The sequence below is a fragment of the Osmia lignaria genome, chromosome 8, assembly GCF_051020975.1.
Source record: "Osmia lignaria lignaria isolate PbOS001 chromosome 8, iyOsmLign1, whole genome shotgun sequence".
NCBI classification, from domain to species: Eukaryota; Metazoa; Arthropoda; class Insecta; order Hymenoptera; family Megachilidae; genus Osmia; species Osmia lignaria.
Window position 1 is genome coordinate 12,653,346 of NC_135039.1, and position 19,071 is coordinate 12,672,416.

The following is a 19,071-nucleotide window of genomic DNA, read 5'->3' on the forward strand; positions in this document are numbered from 1 at the left end:
AGTTACAATTTTAAAGCATTCAAAGGGGACTGCAAGTTAATTACTCATTGAATTTTGGAACTTTATTGTACCAGTCTATTTTGCAAGTTTCTAAAGCTCCTTGCTTTAAAAAGTCGCAAATAATATAGACAAGAATCAAAATCAATGAGCAGGACATGGTATAAAAGTAATATACTTTATAACAAAGCGATGAAGTACATTTCTTGTTAATATCTATGCTTGTACTTACAAAATTGCAATGTTAAAGGAATACTTTGCTACTTGTTTAGATTAATGATAAAATAGACTAATTAAGGAATGTACGGTTTCAATCATTGATTGAAATTATTGCACTTTATGGCTTGTTCGGTGCACTTCTAAGTCTTTTAGGAGTTGTGTACCTAATGCACAGGAATACCAATACAATTAATACACTGACAATGGCTATTCCTATTCCTAGCCAAAGTTCTCCTTGTACATTAAGTCTATTCAGAGCAATTTCGTACAATGCCAGAGCACCATCAGGTGGTTCGCAAGCTGCTTGAACAATAATATCTTGCCTCTGAATTTGTTTTGGCTTGCAGTTTGTCAATTTATTCATTGTATCTGTTTGATGAAGCAGAGGTAGCAGCAATGACAGAGACCATTGCATGGGACTGATCTTCTGATACCATCCTGGCAGATTTTCTAAATGCAAAGTTACACCTCCTGCCAAAGTCATTTCACCAATCACGATTCCAGCAAACAGGGAGGCCAAATAAATCCACTTGCATGTGTGAGCGAACAGAATACAGATCAAGTGTTGCAGTATCAAATACAACAAGCCGATGCCAAGATAATTCCAAAGGGATGTCAGATTTTCATCCGGCACTAAGTGCAGTCCTGACATTGCGTAGCCTGGTGCTAAATATATTAAATAAACTATACACCAGGACAATATTCCACAAAGTAACTGAAAGTAAAAATGAGTTAAGCACGAATGAACTCATATATTCTTCAAGCAGAAACTTACCTCCATAAAAATGTATATAAATCTACCATAGAGGCCATCTTTAATGTCCCTTTCAACGTTTGGCCTGCAGTCGGCTACCTCGCAAATCGCCATTAGTGTCAGAGGCCAGAATAGGATACCTAAGCTAGCGTAATGAAAACCTACTCTATCCCTTAAATGTAAATTCGAGTCCCCGGCAACATCCCAAAATATTGCACCAAGTAAAATACTGAGCGACGCAGAGATGACTATCTTCCGCAGTAATCTGGTTAGCGTCCAAGGCTGACTGTAGATCAGCGTTCTCAACAGCAACGCATAGATCTGAGTAAATATATTAGGACTTGAAATGGAGGGTGGCAATGCACCGGGTGGTCCAGGATCGCATAACGGCGGTAGTCTCGTCCTTGCTAATTCAGCTAAGTGATCTATCCTCTGGGAGGATTCCAGCATCGCCTCAGCAGACAGATCATCCAGAGTCACCAGGTCAACTGAAAGAAGATCAAGTGATTTAAATTAATAAGAATGAAATCACGTGTCTATTGAACGGTAAAGTGATACGTACGATAATAATCAGAAGGATTCTTGAACGGAGGACAAGGGAATTCGGCTAGTGCAAAATATGGCAACATATCCCTCCTGGGACCAGAGTACATGATCCTGCCGCCAGAAGTGAGCGCAACCTTCGACACCATGGTCAATATTTCATAAGTGGGAGGATGCAGTGTCAACACCACTAACCTCTGCCCTCTATTCGCCCATTGTCTTAAATAATCCACCAGGAAGAAGGCGTCGAATATGTCCAAACCGTGCGTCGGCCTGTCTAACGCCAGGATGTGAGAGTCTTGCAATAGTCTACACGCCAGTGCCAGTCTTCTAGCCTCGGAAGTAGTCAAAGAGTTCACCAGACAATGCTTGGTAGCTTCCAGGCCAAGCTCCTGGAGTATTGCTTCAGCCTCGAGCTTGGAAGTGTTCGGGCCGCCCCTCAGCAACATGTAAAAGCTGAGGGTTTGTTGAGCGGTTAGACCTGGACTTAGACTGCACTCTGTAGATAAGTAAGCCACGCGAGACCTATAAAAGGAGACGATGTAAGAACATGAGAAAAGTGATCTCACGTAGAAAGCATACCTCAAGGATCGTGACGACACTGATCTCCCATTTAACAGGATATCCCCTCGCTTGATGCGTTTTCTACCAGCAATCGTCTCCACGATCAGCTTCCCCTCTTTCTCTGTGGTCGCCATGATAGCCAGAACCTCAGTGGCTCCAGCTTCCAAAGTGATTCCACGAAGCAAGGGTAATCCATCTGATCCTGAAGCTTCCACGCCACGAAGTTGAAGATGAGGATGCTGAAGACAGGGCACTGGTCTGAGGGGCAATGCGTAACTTTCTGGGCCCAGGATACCGTGTCCTGAAATACGTTACCAAGTTGAAACAAAGTTGAAGAACCAAGAATAAAGAATATTTGTCTTTATGCAATGATGAGATGAACTTGAAACGACTGGTAGGCGTAATCGTTTAACTTGGTCGTGCCAGGTTTCAAGCCCAAACTTCATCCAAGAAGCATTTTTCCAGAGTAGCACCTTTTCTCACAGGTGCAGAAGATACCTCTAGGTTCATGGACCCCGTAACCAGGATCAATCGGCGCTATGCTGTGCCTCCGGTTGTTTTTCGCTCCTCCCTGAAGAAGATTCGCCTCGCTCGCGCTTCTTAGCCGCGGATTCTCCCGGGAAACCGTTAGCTGCGAGTGCGCGTGCTCCCTGGGCACCGCGTGAACGTGCCTGAAATCGGGATCGCTTCTGGCGGAACGCATAGCCGAGGTGGTCCCGTGGCCAGAGGTCCCGGCATGGGACACACGGCGTCCTTCCTCGCTGGAGTCATAGCCGCTGGACCCGTCGCGATTCCGTGAACTCGGAGGCAAAACTCGTGGCAGACCGAACTTTAAATAGGTATACGAGTTGCTAGCCAGAGGACTCTTTGGTCCGTATCTAGGATGCCTGAGTATGCTCTGCACCGTCGAGTCGCGTAGCTGGAAGTTTCCGTAAGGAAGAGGAGACTTTTCTGCTGATCCCAACGCCGAGTCCGTGAAGTCGGAATTCAAATTTTGCCTGAAACAATCGACGCTCACGTGGGCTCCTTTTTCGAAATATCCTCAGGATGGAGGAAAGGAAATCACCTGTAGATGGACCAGGCATGCAAGTCTTCACTGGCGGGTGGTTCTAATCCTCTGGTGTCCAAGGCTCCCGGAACCGAGTATCTTCGTTCCAGCTCCCACGCTTCCGAACCCATGCTTTGCGGTATCTGAACAGTTCATGCGAGACTGAATTGAACGTTCCACGGATTACCGTTTCATAAACGAATATATCTAAACTCTATTATGCCACATTTGCAACCCCGCTGGAACTCTACTTGGACTTGAATGCCTCATTGATCAAGAGAAAGGTATGCTGAGATGAAATCATGGTACACTAGTGGAATTAATTCTGGACACATTTTTAGAATTAATTTCACCAGTGTATAGAAGATTAAAAATAGATATTTATTTTCTTTGGAAAGACTTATAATTTGTATTGTTTTATTATATCGATGGCATTCGTTTAAGTGGTTCCATGTTAATAACAAATGTATTCGAATGCGGCGTTATTGAAATCACCATAACATTCCAACACCATGAGTAAACACCGTGCGAATAATCGGCGCGCCTTTGAAATTACTCGCTGCCGAAGGCTCGAAATTGTTGAGGCCTGGTGGTGGTGTTGTGAAAGGAAAACGTGCGCTTAACTGGAATATCACTGATTAATTCTGTTGTCAAATAGAAACCAGTTCTATTTTTAATACTCGAAGCCAAAGGTTTTGATTCTTTTACTCCATAACGTTGGTAAATATTTACATCATTATTAAATTCCTATCAGATTACATGGTACGCGTGTTATTCGACCTGTAACCGTCATCGAGTACACAAAAATAAGTTCTTCTCTCGCTGGTTGCCCCAGCAAATATAAGCATTGTCTATAGACATTATTATGCTCATTGTACACGGATACGAGGCTGAGACACGCCGTTTAACGGTGATACCGACGATGAACTTGGAAGTGCATACGTGATGTCTATTTCAAGACTGCAACTTGGTAGAGATGATCATTGTGATTCAACCCTATAGACTTCTACTGAAATAAGCTATATATTCACCCAGTATTGTATTATAATGATACAAAACGCAGCTATGATTAAAAATAAGCACAGTAACAGAATAAAAAAAAAAGGAATAGCTGTCGTTGAATGCTGGCACTTATCATATCTGTCAGTATTACAATAAAACTGGGAAACTGGATGATAATGATACACAGAAGAAACTTGTGCATTGAATTCTCTATGCAAATGCTACTGTCCCATGTCAGATGCCATCAGGAAGATATTTTTTTTCTTGAAGCCACAACTGCTTTCCCGTTAGATGTTGACTCACTGGCTAAGTGTTTGTGCGAAACTGAACATCCTCAAACAAAACGTTCCCTCTTTTCTCCAGATATCAATCAGTGGATACTTGATATTGGTAGGAAAAAAATCAGTTGGTGCTGATCGTTGAAGCTCTCTCTCTGAGAATTTTGCCTTCCAACAAGGCTGCCTCTTGATTATTTGGTAATGGATTGTCCGTCTTCTTGGAACCGTTCACTGCTCGTCCACCATCAGCTGATATTTTTACCCGTCATGAAGTAACGGTATACCCTGTTCGTCACTCCAGAGCTAGCCAAGATTCTGTGTTATTTGCAACGCTAATCGTCGTTCTTGATCCTTATCCACCTGATCTCCGATCCAATGTAACCAGGTTCTTCAGATTCTCAAGTAGCATCAAACATCTTCTTTATAATTTTTGTTAATTTAATACCGGTTTGTTAATTACAGTCTCCGTCTTGATCACGGGTAACACTTTAACAGCTCCTCCAGAATATATTTTTCAGAATAGAGTATTCAGGATTCTAATCGAGGTCACTTGTGCCCGCATGGTGAACGCTGCGGGTTCCCACTGCCATTATCACCCTATGAAATGGAATTACGGATTCTCTCTGCGACTCTTTCTCCTCGTGGACTTCTATAGGGTGATACTCCCGCAAATGTGCTTAAAGGAAATGCCGCCACACCAGTATGAATGGACCTAAGCCCAAAACCTTTTCACGGACCCAGCCACAGTATGCACCCCCATCGAGATAGTCCAGAAAAGAGCTTGGGTCCATTCATACTGGTGTGAAGGCGTTTCCTTTAAGGGGGTAGACACGGGTAATAGTAGTGCGTTGACATTACCGGCAAAAATGGGCCTAAACAGGGGTTTATGGGAATCGGTTACTCGTCCTTATATGAGAAGATTTGGGGCTGGGTGAGGGCTTATTCGAAAGAGGAAGGTCCAATGCAGTACGGTCAATTCATGCTTCACTGGGATTATGTTGAATCACCCAGGCGAGAGAACCACCCTGTACATTTTAGTACAGTAGTCCCTATACAGGGTGATCCTCTCGCTAGCGGACCCGAAAGGTAGTGCCGCCACAATAGAATGTAGAAGTCGACATCCCATTTCTGACGGAGGTGGCCCCCTCTGTTTTCCGCAGCGTTTAAATCCGGCAGTGCTCTGGTCCGATACCTGCCGAATTACCGAGAGACCACCGTATCTGCTCTAAGGTTCTACTTGAACTCTTCTTCGGATCGCAGGGTCCGCGACCGACCCTCTAGGACGCTGATACGCGTAATGACTCGCGTAACCGTAATCCAATTTACGTAACTTCGCGTAAGGCTTTTTTTTTTCACCCGATAACTATCTCGGATTCGAGTTAACTGTTCATTTGCATATCCCGTTTCTGCAACAGTTGTATCGGCTGCCCGGCGATTTCGCGTTACGCGCGCTGGCTTGTCATTATACGTTACATTTTTATTTTTTTTTTTATTTCCACCGACCCCTCGCGCCAGTTCACCGGCTGAGAAACGCGAGACACACGGGTCCATAAAAGTCGTCGGTTACTTTCTGAAATGCTTCGACGTGTCTGGCGTCCGGTGAACCGTACCTCGTAAGCCAGCGCCAGTTGATATTTAATTAATTCCTCGACGCGACGGTTCGCTGATTTTCATCGCGAACATTAGACGAATAAGAGAGCACCGGCTGCCTGGTCGACATGCAAATTCACTTTTCAATCCACTGATGTTTAGAACACTGCCGGTGAAAAGTGATAGTTCTATGCTACGATGTCAGTCCACGAGCGTTCCCTATTGTTTTCTACGTTTCTAATAACGTTCCCAATACCGATGACATAAAATTAATCGAAACGAACACCTGCGACGTATCAATTTGTAGATGAACCATCGGAGAGAATTGTTACACGTACATGTTTCTCGACTGGGAGAGCGCACTTTATGAAACGAATTTTAAAATTTCAAGGAAGAAGCTGAATAGCCTGCTGGCTCGTTTAGAGGAAACGATGCTGTGATTTCGAAATGACTTCCGGTGGCTGTGGGACTGTCCCACGCACCAATTTCTACGCGTGCCTCTCAATCGTACTCACGTGACAGCGTATCTTAATAAGACGCTACCTGAATACGTGGCCTGGATACCACGTGCGCTCACCAATCTTGCCTGCAGACTTCTCTTAGAAATTGTGGAAAGTTCGGCAAATTAACTGATCAGAATTTATTATCCAAAGTGGTAACTGATACATTGAAAAACTTTGAAAGTAAAATTAACGCCATGGGGGTTACTAGTGACCGGACCCACAGCTTACACGTGCCTGAATAATTAAAAGAAACCAATAGAAAAACATTATTTTAAGTAATATTGCTATGGTACAAATAATGTGAAATGGTAAATGGTAAGCTTGAAATTTGAAACTTAATTATTACTATTCGTCCAAGAAGAAATGCCCAATTTCACTGTGGCATTGAACGTGTTAAAATAGACTAATGAATAACTGGAAGCATAAGCCAAGAATTTTTCACGTTTGTTTTCTTATTAAAAGAAGACACCAAGGTCAGTGTCGCTGCCTTTTTCATTATTCCATCGTGGTACGTACACTTGTGCGCGGTGAGGAAAAGTTAATTAACATTGCAAATACATGGGGTTCCGCGTAGCGTCCATGGCACGTGAAAAGGTGTAGAGGCACACGTCTTGTGCGCTCATTGAAGTCTCTCAACGTAGCATCGTCCAGCCCGTAAGCCGTGTAGCCACTTCAACGCGATGGCACCATGAAATTCATAATCTATACATACTATTGACTCTTCGGATTTTTCAGATTGTTAAAAGCGTTAAGAAGAATGTTTGCCTATAAAAGAAGCAGAAGAAACGAGATAGATTGAAATTGATCTCAGTTGCTCAGAATCGCACAATAATACAGAGAGTTCAACATTGGACGATTACAATATCCGAACGATTACGATTTTATTATCGACTCGGTGAAAGTACACGTGAAATTAAAAGCATTCGAAGAAAGTAACGCCACGGAATATTAAGCACGTTCCGCGTTCTCCAAACTCGTATCCAACGATGCAGTCAGACATGCTTTTTTAAAGAATAAAAAAAAAGAAAAACTAATTCCCTCCTTGCCGAAAGAATTGATCGAGTGATAAACTGTATCCGATACTCTAAAAACAAAATACCGGAACGTTTCTAATCACCTGTTGCTTTCACCGTGTAACAGGTAAACCTTTCTCATTATGCAAAATCAGGTTTGCCAGTCGTTGAGGCATGACCGACGGCGCGGAATTAAAGCGGTGAGCACGCGGTGTGTTAACCGTTTCATTGTACTTTTATTTTCCCTTCGGCAAGAGAATAGAGAGCAATGATTCGGCACCTCGAGACACCGAGGACAACTCTGTACCGCTAATTGGCTGCTGCTTCGATAAACTCGCGTTGGAAATGGCGTTCCAGCCGCAAACGCACGGATCCCTCGAGCAATGTTGCAACTCTCGTGAATCGCAATCCGTTGCGGTGCGTTATAGAAAAATAGAGCGGCATAATTGGAGAGAATTGGATACTCGCGCGTGTGCAAGACACGCTGGTGAAACTGGTCCCTAGGACCCACGCGTGACACCGGAGAGCTCGCGTGATACATTGCTGAAGAATCTTGGCGACAATGACTCACCGCCGGTATTCAGGATGAGCTTCGAAGAGAGCCACGTCCAGTCAAGAATAATGCTGCTCCTCCATTCCGAACACTTCTTCTGTCTCTGCGATCGTATCCCGAAACTGTTACCCTAAACACGCTACGTTTTGTCACCTGAGAAATGGCAGGACGCGTTCCGCGAACGCATCACCCGATCCGCGATCGCGATACTGCAATGGCATCGGTATGCCCAACGCCGGAGTACCTTTTCTAAACGCTGCCTTCTGACAGACGTGCCTTCCGAGTCTCTCCTGCGGACCCCTTCTCGGTCCTCCTACCTTCCCTGTTGGTCTTTCAAGTTCGTAGCGACGTAGCTAGTGACCCAGGGTACCCCGGACTTAAGTGATCTCAACGAAACTTTGATTCTTAGAATTATCTATTCTCCATTGCCTTTCAATTTTATTTTATTTTGATGGACTGGCAAAGTGTATTCGATGAACTGTTCTATTGTACTAAAGAATCTATTGGTTCCGTGATGGCTGCCGATTAGGTGATACTGTTTCAATGATACTTTTTGAAGTATGCGAGGTGATGATTTGGAAATTATATTTTCCAGGGGGCCTGGTTCGATAGGTACACCTCTGTGCTACCTTCGACCTCCCACCAGTCTCCTCCGAGAGGAGACATTCACCTCGCGAAGCCAACTCCCAGGTATCGCCACCAATAGCTGGCCACTTCTATGGCCACGCTGCTCGCTGGTAGATCATCCTGTTCGCTGTGCGTACGACTTATTTTCAAGAACTGACGCGTCAACCCAGAGAACGCGCTCGGTGAACGATCATCAGCCTGCCGGAGACTCGAGTCTCTTTGTTCTCCCAGGTTGGATCACTGTTAAGGTTCCTCTTGATCCGTTTACGAGGAATGTGACTTAGAAAGATCCAAGATGATCCCATCAGACTGTACTTTGGACATCTCGAACGTGTTCCACTCCACTGCTGTGGTGATCGAGGGAAGTTGTCTGAGTAAATCGGAGCCAACTGCAGTATTGAGAGACGTGTCTGCTAGAGTACACGGCGGAGAAGTGTTGGCTATTCTAGGATCGAAAGGATCTGGCAAAAGAGCCTTACTCGATGTCATTGGTAAGGCAATGTTTCAGATACATCAATGAGTTGATTCTAACGGCGATTGCTTTTTAGCTGGGAGAGCAGAGGGTGAGACCAGGGGCAGAGTGACCCTCAACAATAATCTATTGACTCCAGAATTGTTCAGGCGTCATGGCGGATACGTAGCTCACAGATGCCACTTGTTACCCAGTCTGACTGTACGTCAGACTCTGACCTATGCCACTTGGCTGGCTAATTTGAGCAATAGGGATGCCAGGGTACGTCAGACACTGGCTGATCTAGCATTGTCCCAAGTTGCTAACAGGCCAGTGAACGATTTGACCAAACCAGAGTACAGGAGACTGATGTTGGGTGTGCAACTTGCTAAAGACCCCACTCTGTTACTCTTAGATGAGCCTACATGGGACACTGATCCCTTGAACACCTACTTGATCGTTTCCATGCTTTGGTCCTATGCGACCAGAAGAGGATCCATCGTTGTTCTAACGATGGAAACTCCAAGATCAGACGTTCTACCGTTTGTCAGTCGGGTGACTCTTCTCTGTTTGGGCGCGGTGGTCTATTCCGGGCCAACTAGGAGCATGTTGGATTACTTCACTTACATTGGATTTCCCTGTCCAGAACTTGAGAATCCTTTGATGTATTATTGTGAGTACTTTAATGAAGGATAGGAATGATAACTGGAAATCAAAAGATCATTCCTCGATTTTTAGTGTGTTTATCGACCGTCGATCGTCGATCCAGGGACCGTTTCTTAGAGTCCAATCAACAGATATCCGTGCTGGTTGAAAAGTTCAAAGCTGAGGGTGCTGTTTACATGAAGGAGGCTCCGCAAGTGCCGCCCAACGTCAAGGACGCGGCTCTTGGCATTATGCACAAAGGTTTAGGCCGAGGAATCAAACCTGGCTGCTTCTCCACTCTTCTTGCTCTTTACTTGTATGTATTTGAAAATATCGCGCATTGCTCCAGCGATGGTTATGGCGTGTCTATTTTAGGAGAGGCATGGCAGCGACGTTTGGCTTCAATAAGTCTGGTTTAGGACACTTCGCTGCTCGACTATTACTGCTACCATTTTCTGTAGCCTTAATGAGCATCTTGTACTCCCATTCTACCCCCGTACAGTCTAGAATATTTTTACAAACCGGAGGCTTGATGTTCAACGTACTGACTCTATTTTACGTTGCTGGTATAGCGTCAACGGCTCTCCTCTGTAAGTTATTAGCCATCATGTTTCTACGTAACCTGTTAATAACACAAGCAAAAAGTAACATTACTGGCTCTAATTTAGTACATGGGCTGCTCCCTCCAAGGGAGGGGGTTAGTTAACTAATTTCAATAATTTTGACATTGGAGTCGCGTGGGCGGCCAGAATATTAATATAGCCTAACTTAACCTAATGTGGATTAGCCGCCATATTTGCAATCCTCATCCTCCAAGCTATCCAACGATATAGGTTACACCCCAATGGGAAGCAGCCCATATACTAAATGATGCCAAATTCAAGTTCACCGCAACTTTGAACCCCTATATCTCCTCCCCCTTAAGACTTCGACACCTGCAGCCGCCATATTTGTAATCCTCGTCCTCCAAGCTATCCAACGATATAGGTTGCGCCCCAATGGGAAGCAGCCCATATACTAAATGATGCCAAATTCAAGTTCATCGCAACTTTGAACCCCTATATCTCCTCCCCCATAAGACTTCGACACCTGCAGCCGCCATATTTGTAATCCTCATCCTCCAAGCTATCCAACGATATAGGTTACACCCCAATGGGGAGCAGTCCATATACTAAATGATGCCAAATTCAAGTTCATCGCAACTCTGAACCCCTATATCTCCTCCCCCTTAAGACTTGTGGGGAGTAGCCCATATATTAAACTGATGCCACATTAGTTAATCGTTCAGTTCCAGGTTATCGAGCCAGATATTATCAGGAGAAAAGGGAAGGTCTTTATGGCGGTGCGATGTTCCTAACCGCATACGCGTTGCTGAGTTTACCGCTGAGTTTCATCTCAACCATGATCACCATTGGCATTCTCACGCCCATCTTGGAATTAGATCTGTCCTCATGGGCATACGCTTGCGGTGTTCTTTGGGCCAGCTACGTTGCAGCCGAACAAGTAACCGTGGCTGTGTTGATGGTAGTTGGTAAACCCATAACAGGCGCCATAACCGTACTCTATATGACATTAGTGTCTCTAGTGATCGCTTCTGGTGCAATCAGGAGTCTGAAAGGTTTACCCTACTGGCTCGCCGCGGTGTCCACCGCGTTACCAGCAAGATACGCGTCCTTAGCCCTGAATCAATTGGCCATCGACGTGCCTGAATCGTTGAATTTACATTACAACGAGAGCTTCGCCTGTCCTGGGATACCAGAGCTGTGCCGATATCCGGACGGTAGGTCCTATCTGATCGAACGCTTCACACGGGAGGGTGAAAACATTTCAGAAGTGTTGAACGTTGATTTGAATCTGTTAATCTCGTTGGCGTTCGCCGTTGGTCTGAGCATACTGAACAGTGTCCTTTATTTGTTACCACTTCCAGCAAGAGTGAAAGCGAAATTTCGAGAGTGAGCCGTTGTATGATTTATTCTTTTAGAAATTAAAATTATAGTTTATTTTTCAGCGTGTATATTACAAAATTATATTATTTAGTTCGTTAAAAACCTAGCTACCATCTTGCAGGAAATAGATTTACAATAAAGTATACAAACCTTAAAGTTACCTATTCATAAATAATTTTACAGTTTAAAATTGTATTTGTCTGCACGAGTAACTTTCCTGTTGCTACGTTGTGCAAACTTAGAAACGAAGCAGGCTTTTTTCAAAGTTCATCGATCTTGCCGGTAATTGGAAGTACTTGAAATTAAGATTATCCCTATTGGCAATCGGTTAGCTCTACTTGACCCATTTCTTTAAGATCATCGGCTACTGAAAATTCGCAGCCGGTAGAGCTAACGACTTCGCTTATATCGATATTGGGTGCAATTTCGATTAATTTCAATCCTTCTCCCTGGATTACTTCAAATACAGCCATATCCGTAATTATTAAGTCCACGCATTGTTGACCTAGAATGATATACCAGAACGTGAATAAAATATATTTAGTCGAAGCATAGAGTTAACTGGTACCTGTTACGGGTAATGTGCATTGCTTCAAAATCTTTGGGCTTCCATTCCTAGCCTTGTGTTCCATAGTGACCACTACTTTTGTACTTGCTGCAGAAACTAAATCCATAGCTCCTCCCATTCCCTTTACCATTGTTCCTGGAATCATCCAGTTGGCTAGGTCCCCATTCTCTGATACTTCCATAGCTCCAAGCATGGTTAAATTGACGTGACCCCTGAAAGAGCGAAGATTAATAGTAATTTTCTATGGGATATTTTATTAGCACGTACCCTCGAATCATGGCGAAACTTTCGTCGCTACTGAAGAAGGAGGCACCTGGCAAGACCGTGACTGTCTCCTTTCCAGCATTGATAAGATCTGGATCAACTTCGTTTTCATCTGGGAAAGGACCTAGCCCTAGAATACCATTCTCGGACTGCAAGATCACCTTCACGTTCTTAGGAATATAATTACACGCGAGCATTGGGATACCGATTCCCAAATTGGCTGTGAACAAATAAGTTCATTAGGCTCTCCACATTTTCATCACATTAGTCGCTTCTTTAACCGCCTTACCATACATTCCATTTTTGAATTCAAGTGCAGCACGTCTGATGATCCTCTCCCTCGCTTTACCCGCCGGTGTGACCTTCTTAGGCTTCATATTTTGTTTGGTGTATCGTTTCTAAATTTGTACAATCAGTTTTGTAAATGATCTTGTTCGAAATCATTTTTGTATAAAAAAATGTACAAACCTCTACTCGTTTCTCGTATTTTGTTCCTTTTACAATTCTATCCACGTAAATACCAGGTAAATGAACATGATCAGGATCTATTTCACCAATTTCTACTATTTCTTCTACCTCAGCAATGGCTACTTTAGCTGCTTTGCACATGACTGGGTTGAAATTTCTAGCTGTCTTTCTAAACATTAGATTCCCAGCTTTGTCTGCTTTCCAGGCTTTTACAAGAGCGTAGTCTCCTGTAATCGCAGTCTCCATCACATAATTTCTACCGTTGAACTGTGCCACATTCCTTGGTTCACCAGATATTTCTGCATTTCCCTTTTCATCGTATTTCACTATAACATTACCCTCTTGAACTATAGTTCCAAACGCAGTAGGGGTATAGAATGCTGGTATGCCAGCTCCACCTGCACGAACACGTTCTGCCAGTGTACCCTGTACAAATGTTTAAAATACAATTACAATATTCTTTGGATATTGTACGGTTGGATTAGAAATTCTTATTATAAAATATAACCACCTGTGGTGTTAATTCAACTTCTAATTTACCGCTAAGGTATAGTTTCTCAAATTCAGGGTTTTCACCGACATAGGAAGAGATCATTCTCTTGATCCTTTGTTGCTTTAAAAGTAAACCTAATCCAAAATCTTCCACTCCTGCATTATTTGAAACAACAGTTAAATCTTTCACACCCTTTTTTAATATAGCGGCAATTAAGTTTTCAGGAATGCCACAAAGTCCAAATCCACCAACCAAGAGTTTAGCACCGTTTGGCATATCTGATATTACTTCCTCCACATTTCTAAATACTTTTCCTTCTCCTACTGGTGGCGGTGGAGGTACCGTTGGTTCTTCCTTTACTTCAGGGATATCAGTTTTGATAGAAAAATTCACAGAGCATATCTGGTAATAGAAAGATTTTTATTTCATTTGTTATTAGTAATACAAAATGGTTATTTCATTTAATATTATTAACAGATAAAATATTCATTTTCAGGTATTCAGAAAAACAGAGGTTATTAAGTATTTTTAATGAATATTAATATTACATACCCTTGAGAGTTTGAAATTTTTATAATTACACCTTGAACCTGTGCTTACACGGAGAAGCAAACAACCAGCTCTGTTTATGGCAAAAATCATGATTATGTTCTATAAGAAAAAGCAAGTAGTTAAATAAGCTGTACGTTTATGCAGGTTAAATCTTGTGGTGCTTTTTCGTCAGCGATATCAATGTTAACTTGATATACAACAAGTTCTTATTTCAACTTCGTTAATGTTTAATTGAATATGCAAATATTTAAATTTAAATATTATCTGGACTGAGAAATCCAAGGATTAGAATAATTGCATACGTTTAAAAATTTGAAACGAATTCTGCTATGTTCATCGCGCGGGTTTTTTTAAACTTGGCAATTTGTTTGCCACTGATTATATCGGATGTTTTTTTAACTTTACTTTTCTCTTATTTCCGCGTTATCGCAACGTTATCTGTACACTCGAGTAGAAATGATGAAAACAAGTTGATAGTTCTGGCATTCGCACAGATTACTGAATCTGACGATTTGAAATAATCGATGATACGTTTCTGATCATTTATTTATAAATTTATAATATAAATTGTACAAACTTTAAACGCTAATACTACAAATAATTTACATTTTAATCTGCTTCGGTAGACTGATTCCAGTTTAAAGATCATGATTTTTCAACTTTTCTCTATTAATTTACAGAAATCCTTGTATCATCGATGCCTCCCGGCTCTGGCATCGGTAACAGCGCCCCATAATTCAATGACAAAATCGTCGGTGAATCCAAATTCTTCCAAATCAGAATTATCAATAGCCTCAGCAAACTCCATACTGTTATCTTTTCCTTCTGCGAGCTCCCAGATTTGTGTAGCTATATTTTAACAGAAAATTCAGTGCAATTCAATCTAAGAGTCTGTATAAATAATGTATATTCTATGTATTTGTAAATCATTCTGTGTACCTAATTCTGTATCATATATGCCCATGAAACTCTCCAGAATCACGTTAATCTTCTGAATTCCTATTGAAGCAGTGTCGTCCACCTATTCATTAAAAATAATAGAAAAGAAATGAAGATAATGATTGATAACGTTTATCGATCACTCTATGTAACTGATTACCTTTTCTATGATTTGCGCACTTCCATCGGCTTTAAACCTAAGCGTCTCTTTTCCAGAACCGTAGCCTGATTTCTTGCCTTTTTTCAGCTCCCCCCTTGGACCGATACCGGCGAAGCCATTCTTCAGGGGCTCGACAAGCCTCAACGTAAACGTGGTACCTTTTGGGATCTCTTTAAGCATCCTTGCCACCTCGTAGTGACGTTTACCAACCAAGCTTGTGGCGTCGATTTTCTCCAAGTGATCTCCTATTTCTATCACCTTTATCCTGTCGATCACGGATCCTTCCTTGATGCGCTTTATGAAGGAGTATCCTGCACCGTTGTCCGTTATAGTCAGTCCAAGGGAATCATCTGTCTTCACCAGTTCAATCTCTTTAGGCCTTCCTGGAATATGATTGGTAATGAAAATAAGTAAAACTATTGTTCATACTTAGAGACAGTAATGGTACCTTTCTTATGGGCAAATATAAAGTCACCGACTCCTATCTGACCGCCCAGTAATTCAGTCATATCCAGCTTGTGTGTATTCAGCGTGCAAAACAGTATCTGAAATCATAAAAATTGTAAAATAATTAGAATTTGAATTCAAGGACACGAGGAACTGGAATTGAGAACAGCAGCCATCTGGCGGTGACTACGAGTACTAAGTAGATTCTTAGGGGCCCCTGAACTCCTATTTTTTTATGTATCAAAGTTGCCCCTTTCAGCTATCTTCCATCTTAACACCGAGGCTGATGAGGAAAAAAAAGATGAAAAGGATAAATGGCAACAGAAATCAGGTTTCTCTGTACCCATGATAAAAATGATCACTTGGTATCTAGAAGTTTCAAAAAACAGAAAAGATATAATTAACGACATATCAACTTTCACTGTGACTTTTAAGCAGTGTTACAGAAGGCGGTTCAATTCTGTGATTGGAATGACCTACTGCAACATGGTTAAATTGTAAACGTATGGGTAATGACGTTTGAAGTCTGGTATTACAGGTAGAACTCTGGTCGGGACAGAAAGGACGTATCCGGCAGGTCGAGAGACCACCATCCGTAACCGGTGTTTCCTGTATCCGGATCTTTCTCCCTATTCACAATGAACCATCCATTCGTAGAATAAATAGGGCATAGGGCATAAGCTATTAACCCTTAACATACCAAGGGGGTCCTCGAAGGACCCCAGAGAGTTATTTTTGGTGATTCTACCGTAACTATACCAACAAATATATCCTTCATTTTTATATGTGCCCTGGATCCGTTTAAGATAAATATTACATAATTAGTGCTATAAAACGTTCGCTCAAAAATATAAAAAGAACTGCAGAGCCCCGGTTGGTATACTGCATTACATATTTGGAGTGATTTATTTCTTGTTGAATGCACTGGCATTTATGGCATAATAATATGGAGGTGAGCGCGGGCCTGCCCATTTATGACCAGCCGGTTCCCTTGACTTCGAAATAAAAGGGAGCTGCTATCTTTGGGCCCACAAAAGCGCATCCGCCGTGGCCAACAATGCTTATTTAACTTAAATATATTTTAGTCATCCAAAGAACCTGATTTGAGTAACTTTCCACACTAAAATGTTGGGAAATTTTTTAAGTACCATGGGGTCCCAGAAGACCCCGCTTGGTAAACAACGTTGACGACTTAGGCTTGGTATGTTAAGGGTTAAATAGAAAAGCTAATTGTGCATTGTATAAACTTGAAGTTTATGCAAAACCAGAATCAAACGACGATATGAAACGAACAACTCACTTCTCCCGCTGGTAAATCATAACATTCCGCTATTTTCTGATAGAGCTCCCGCACGTTGCTGAAGCCCGATATCAGTCCCGTGGGACTTCCGTGCGCTAATTGACAGTGAAAGACCAAAGGCGATCTCGACACCCTGGACGACCGTCTTTGTTCTTGAGCACCATTCTTTTGGTCGTAGGTTCCATTGTTATCCGACTCCTCTTGTTCGTTCTTGTTGCCATTTTGCTGACAATTGCCGTAATGCGATCCACCGTTTGACATCTCTTTGTCGGACGTCGGTGAACGCGGCGCAGCACGCGCTTTGAACAGCGGCATGGTCTCTGTGAAACCTAGCGTAGAAATTTTTTTTTTTTATTAATAATTTAATAATCGTAATTTTATTTTTTATTTTTTTTTTTTGATAATTATATGTAATTGGAATTTTAATTTGAAGGTATGGAGAAGCAGATGAACAAAGAGTAAATGAACAGGGCCGGCCCTGAGATTTCGGGGGTCCGAGGGAAGTTCCGAAAAAGTAGCTCAAATAAAATTTATAAAATTAACATTACTCTTGCATTCTTAGACGCAAAATTGTCTTATGGGGGCCCTGGACCTTGGGGGGCCTTAGGCGGCCGCCTAGTCTCCCTAGGCCCAGGGCCGGCCCTGAGATTTCGGGGGTCCGAGGGGAGCTCCGAAAAAGGGCCCCTTCACAAAAAAAAGTAGCTCAAATAAAATTTATAAAATTAACATTAAAGTTTGTATAATTAATTTAGATTTGCATTTACATCGATTAATATTCAAGTAAACATTACTCTTGCATTCTTAGACGCAAAATCGTCTTATGGGGGCACTGGACCTTGGGGAGCCCTAGGCGGCCGCCTAGTATCCCTAGGCCCAGGGCCGGCCTTGTAAATGGATAAAAGTGGGAATTATTAAAAATCAAAGGAATTGATAATATTAAGCCAAGCGACGTATGGGCGACGATAACAAGAACAAATTTACAAATGTTCAGGTGATTCATAATTTCGCAATTTTTAGATGATGATCATTCCAAGAAGGTATGTATCGTTACTTGAATTTTGAAGTAAAGTAGTTCACCTTTATAGGAGAACCACTGCAAGGTGATACTGATTTAACGGATCGTTGGCTTCGCGTTATAGTTCTCACAGTTATTAATTTTAATTTTCTAATTACTTTTAATCGAGCGTAATTCTGAAAGTCTACAGGCATATCTTCTTGTTATTGTATGCAGAACAGAAATCCTTTTATTCTTAATTAAACAAGCGTATAGGTCGCGCTTAAAACGAAAGGAACCACTTAAGATCTCTTACCTTCTCTCGGCTGTATACGAAGCAGAAAATGCTACTGTCCACAGACGGGGAACGAAACAATTGAATTATCAACAGGAAGCGATACACGAATAAACGTTACGAAGCTGCAGCATATCTGACGTCCTCCGTATGCAACGAGGTTTCAGTAGTCGACAATAATCTTCTTATCAAATTCGTTCTTATCGCAGCGCCAATTCATTGGACACGCGATCCTACCTCATCGTAGATCGTTGATCCCACCTTCTCTCTCACTTTCGTGGATGCATACGGAACGAGAGGTTCGCGCGTGACAAGGATAGTCTTCGCCCTGTTCTCGCTTCATGCAAGTAGGTTAAACGATTTATTCGACCGAGGTGATTTCAAAACCACCTGTTTATACGTTCAAAGAAAAATTAACGCGGTCAATTTTCTTCGAGGCACAATTTCACAGAACTTGTGCGTCTAACACGATCAAGATCATAGGAGTGTATCACCGGATTCGGTGAACGGGGCTCCCTTATTCCCTCTTCAAATGTGACGTTCCCCCTCTCTTTTTACCGTCAAGAGTCGAAGTACTGTGACTGTGACGTATTATTGCAATTTAGGTGTAAATCGTATTGCCATATTCATATGTGTATGGGCGGCGGTTCAGTATAATGGCAATGTTCGAAGGGGGCGGGTGGGAGGGGGAGGGGGAGTAATACGAAACCCAAAGAATTGTTTTGAAGAAATAAACGGTTCCCGAGATATTTGCAAAAGACTGCTACTGCATCAGGATCTTACATCTGCGTGCACGTCCCTGGCAGCGCATGTGCTGGTTACGCTAACCAAACCTCATCTTAGAAAAATGTATCGAAA

General features: G+C 42.4%; 4 protein-coding genes across 4 annotated transcripts; 1 reads left to right on the top strand and 3 right to left on the bottom strand.

The window, feature by feature from the left end:
* Positions 1–2: 2 nt before the first annotated feature.
* On the bottom strand, positions 3–8,686 carry LOC117606679 (ATP-binding cassette sub-family G member 5). Its single transcript, XM_034329459.2, has 7 exons — positions 8,083–8,686; positions 3,144–3,268; positions 2,576–3,075; positions 2,096–2,378; positions 1,533–2,038; positions 992–1,458; positions 3–931 (listed from the first exon to the last, which is right to left on the bottom strand). Exons 2-7 carry the CDS (start codon positions 3,254–3,256, stop codon positions 335–337), a joined length of 2,466 nt encoding a protein of 821 aa, XP_034185350.1. The 5' UTR covers positions 3,257–3,268; positions 8,083–8,686; the 3' UTR covers positions 3–334.
* Positions 8,687–8,781: 95 nt separating this feature from the next.
* On the top strand, positions 8,782–11,799 carry LOC117606681 (ATP-binding cassette sub-family G member 5). Its single transcript, XM_034329461.2, has 5 exons — positions 8,782–9,182; positions 9,240–9,815; positions 9,881–10,103; positions 10,163–10,377; positions 11,076–11,799. Exons 1-5 carry the CDS (start codon positions 8,987–8,989, stop codon positions 11,741–11,743), a joined length of 1,878 nt encoding a protein of 625 aa, XP_034185352.1. The 5' UTR covers positions 8,782–8,986; the 3' UTR covers positions 11,744–11,799.
* SCOT (Succinyl-CoA:3-ketoacid CoA transferase) lies at positions 11,796–14,369 on the bottom strand. Its single transcript, XM_034329463.2, has 7 exons — positions 14,079–14,369; positions 13,545–13,928; positions 13,034–13,459; positions 12,855–12,963; positions 12,569–12,785; positions 12,302–12,513; positions 11,796–12,238 (listed from the first exon to the last, which is right to left on the bottom strand). The coding sequence occupies exons 1-7, from the start codon at positions 14,166–14,168 to the stop codon at positions 12,048–12,050; spliced, it is 1,629 nt and encodes a 542-aa protein (XP_034185354.1). The 5' UTR covers positions 14,169–14,369; the 3' UTR covers positions 11,796–12,047.
* Positions 14,370–14,631: 262 nt separating this feature from the next.
* Positions 14,632–18,750, bottom strand: kermit (PDZ domain-containing protein GIPC-like protein kermit). The gene is made up of 6 exons (XM_034329466.2): positions 18,235–18,750; positions 16,925–17,253; positions 15,626–15,722; positions 15,178–15,560; positions 15,018–15,099; positions 14,632–14,927 (listed from the first exon to the last, which is right to left on the bottom strand). Exons 2-6 carry the CDS (start codon positions 17,237–17,239, stop codon positions 14,770–14,772), a joined length of 1,035 nt encoding a protein of 344 aa, XP_034185357.2. The 5' UTR covers positions 17,240–17,253; positions 18,235–18,750; the 3' UTR covers positions 14,632–14,769.
* Positions 18,751–19,071: the final 321 nt, after the last annotated feature.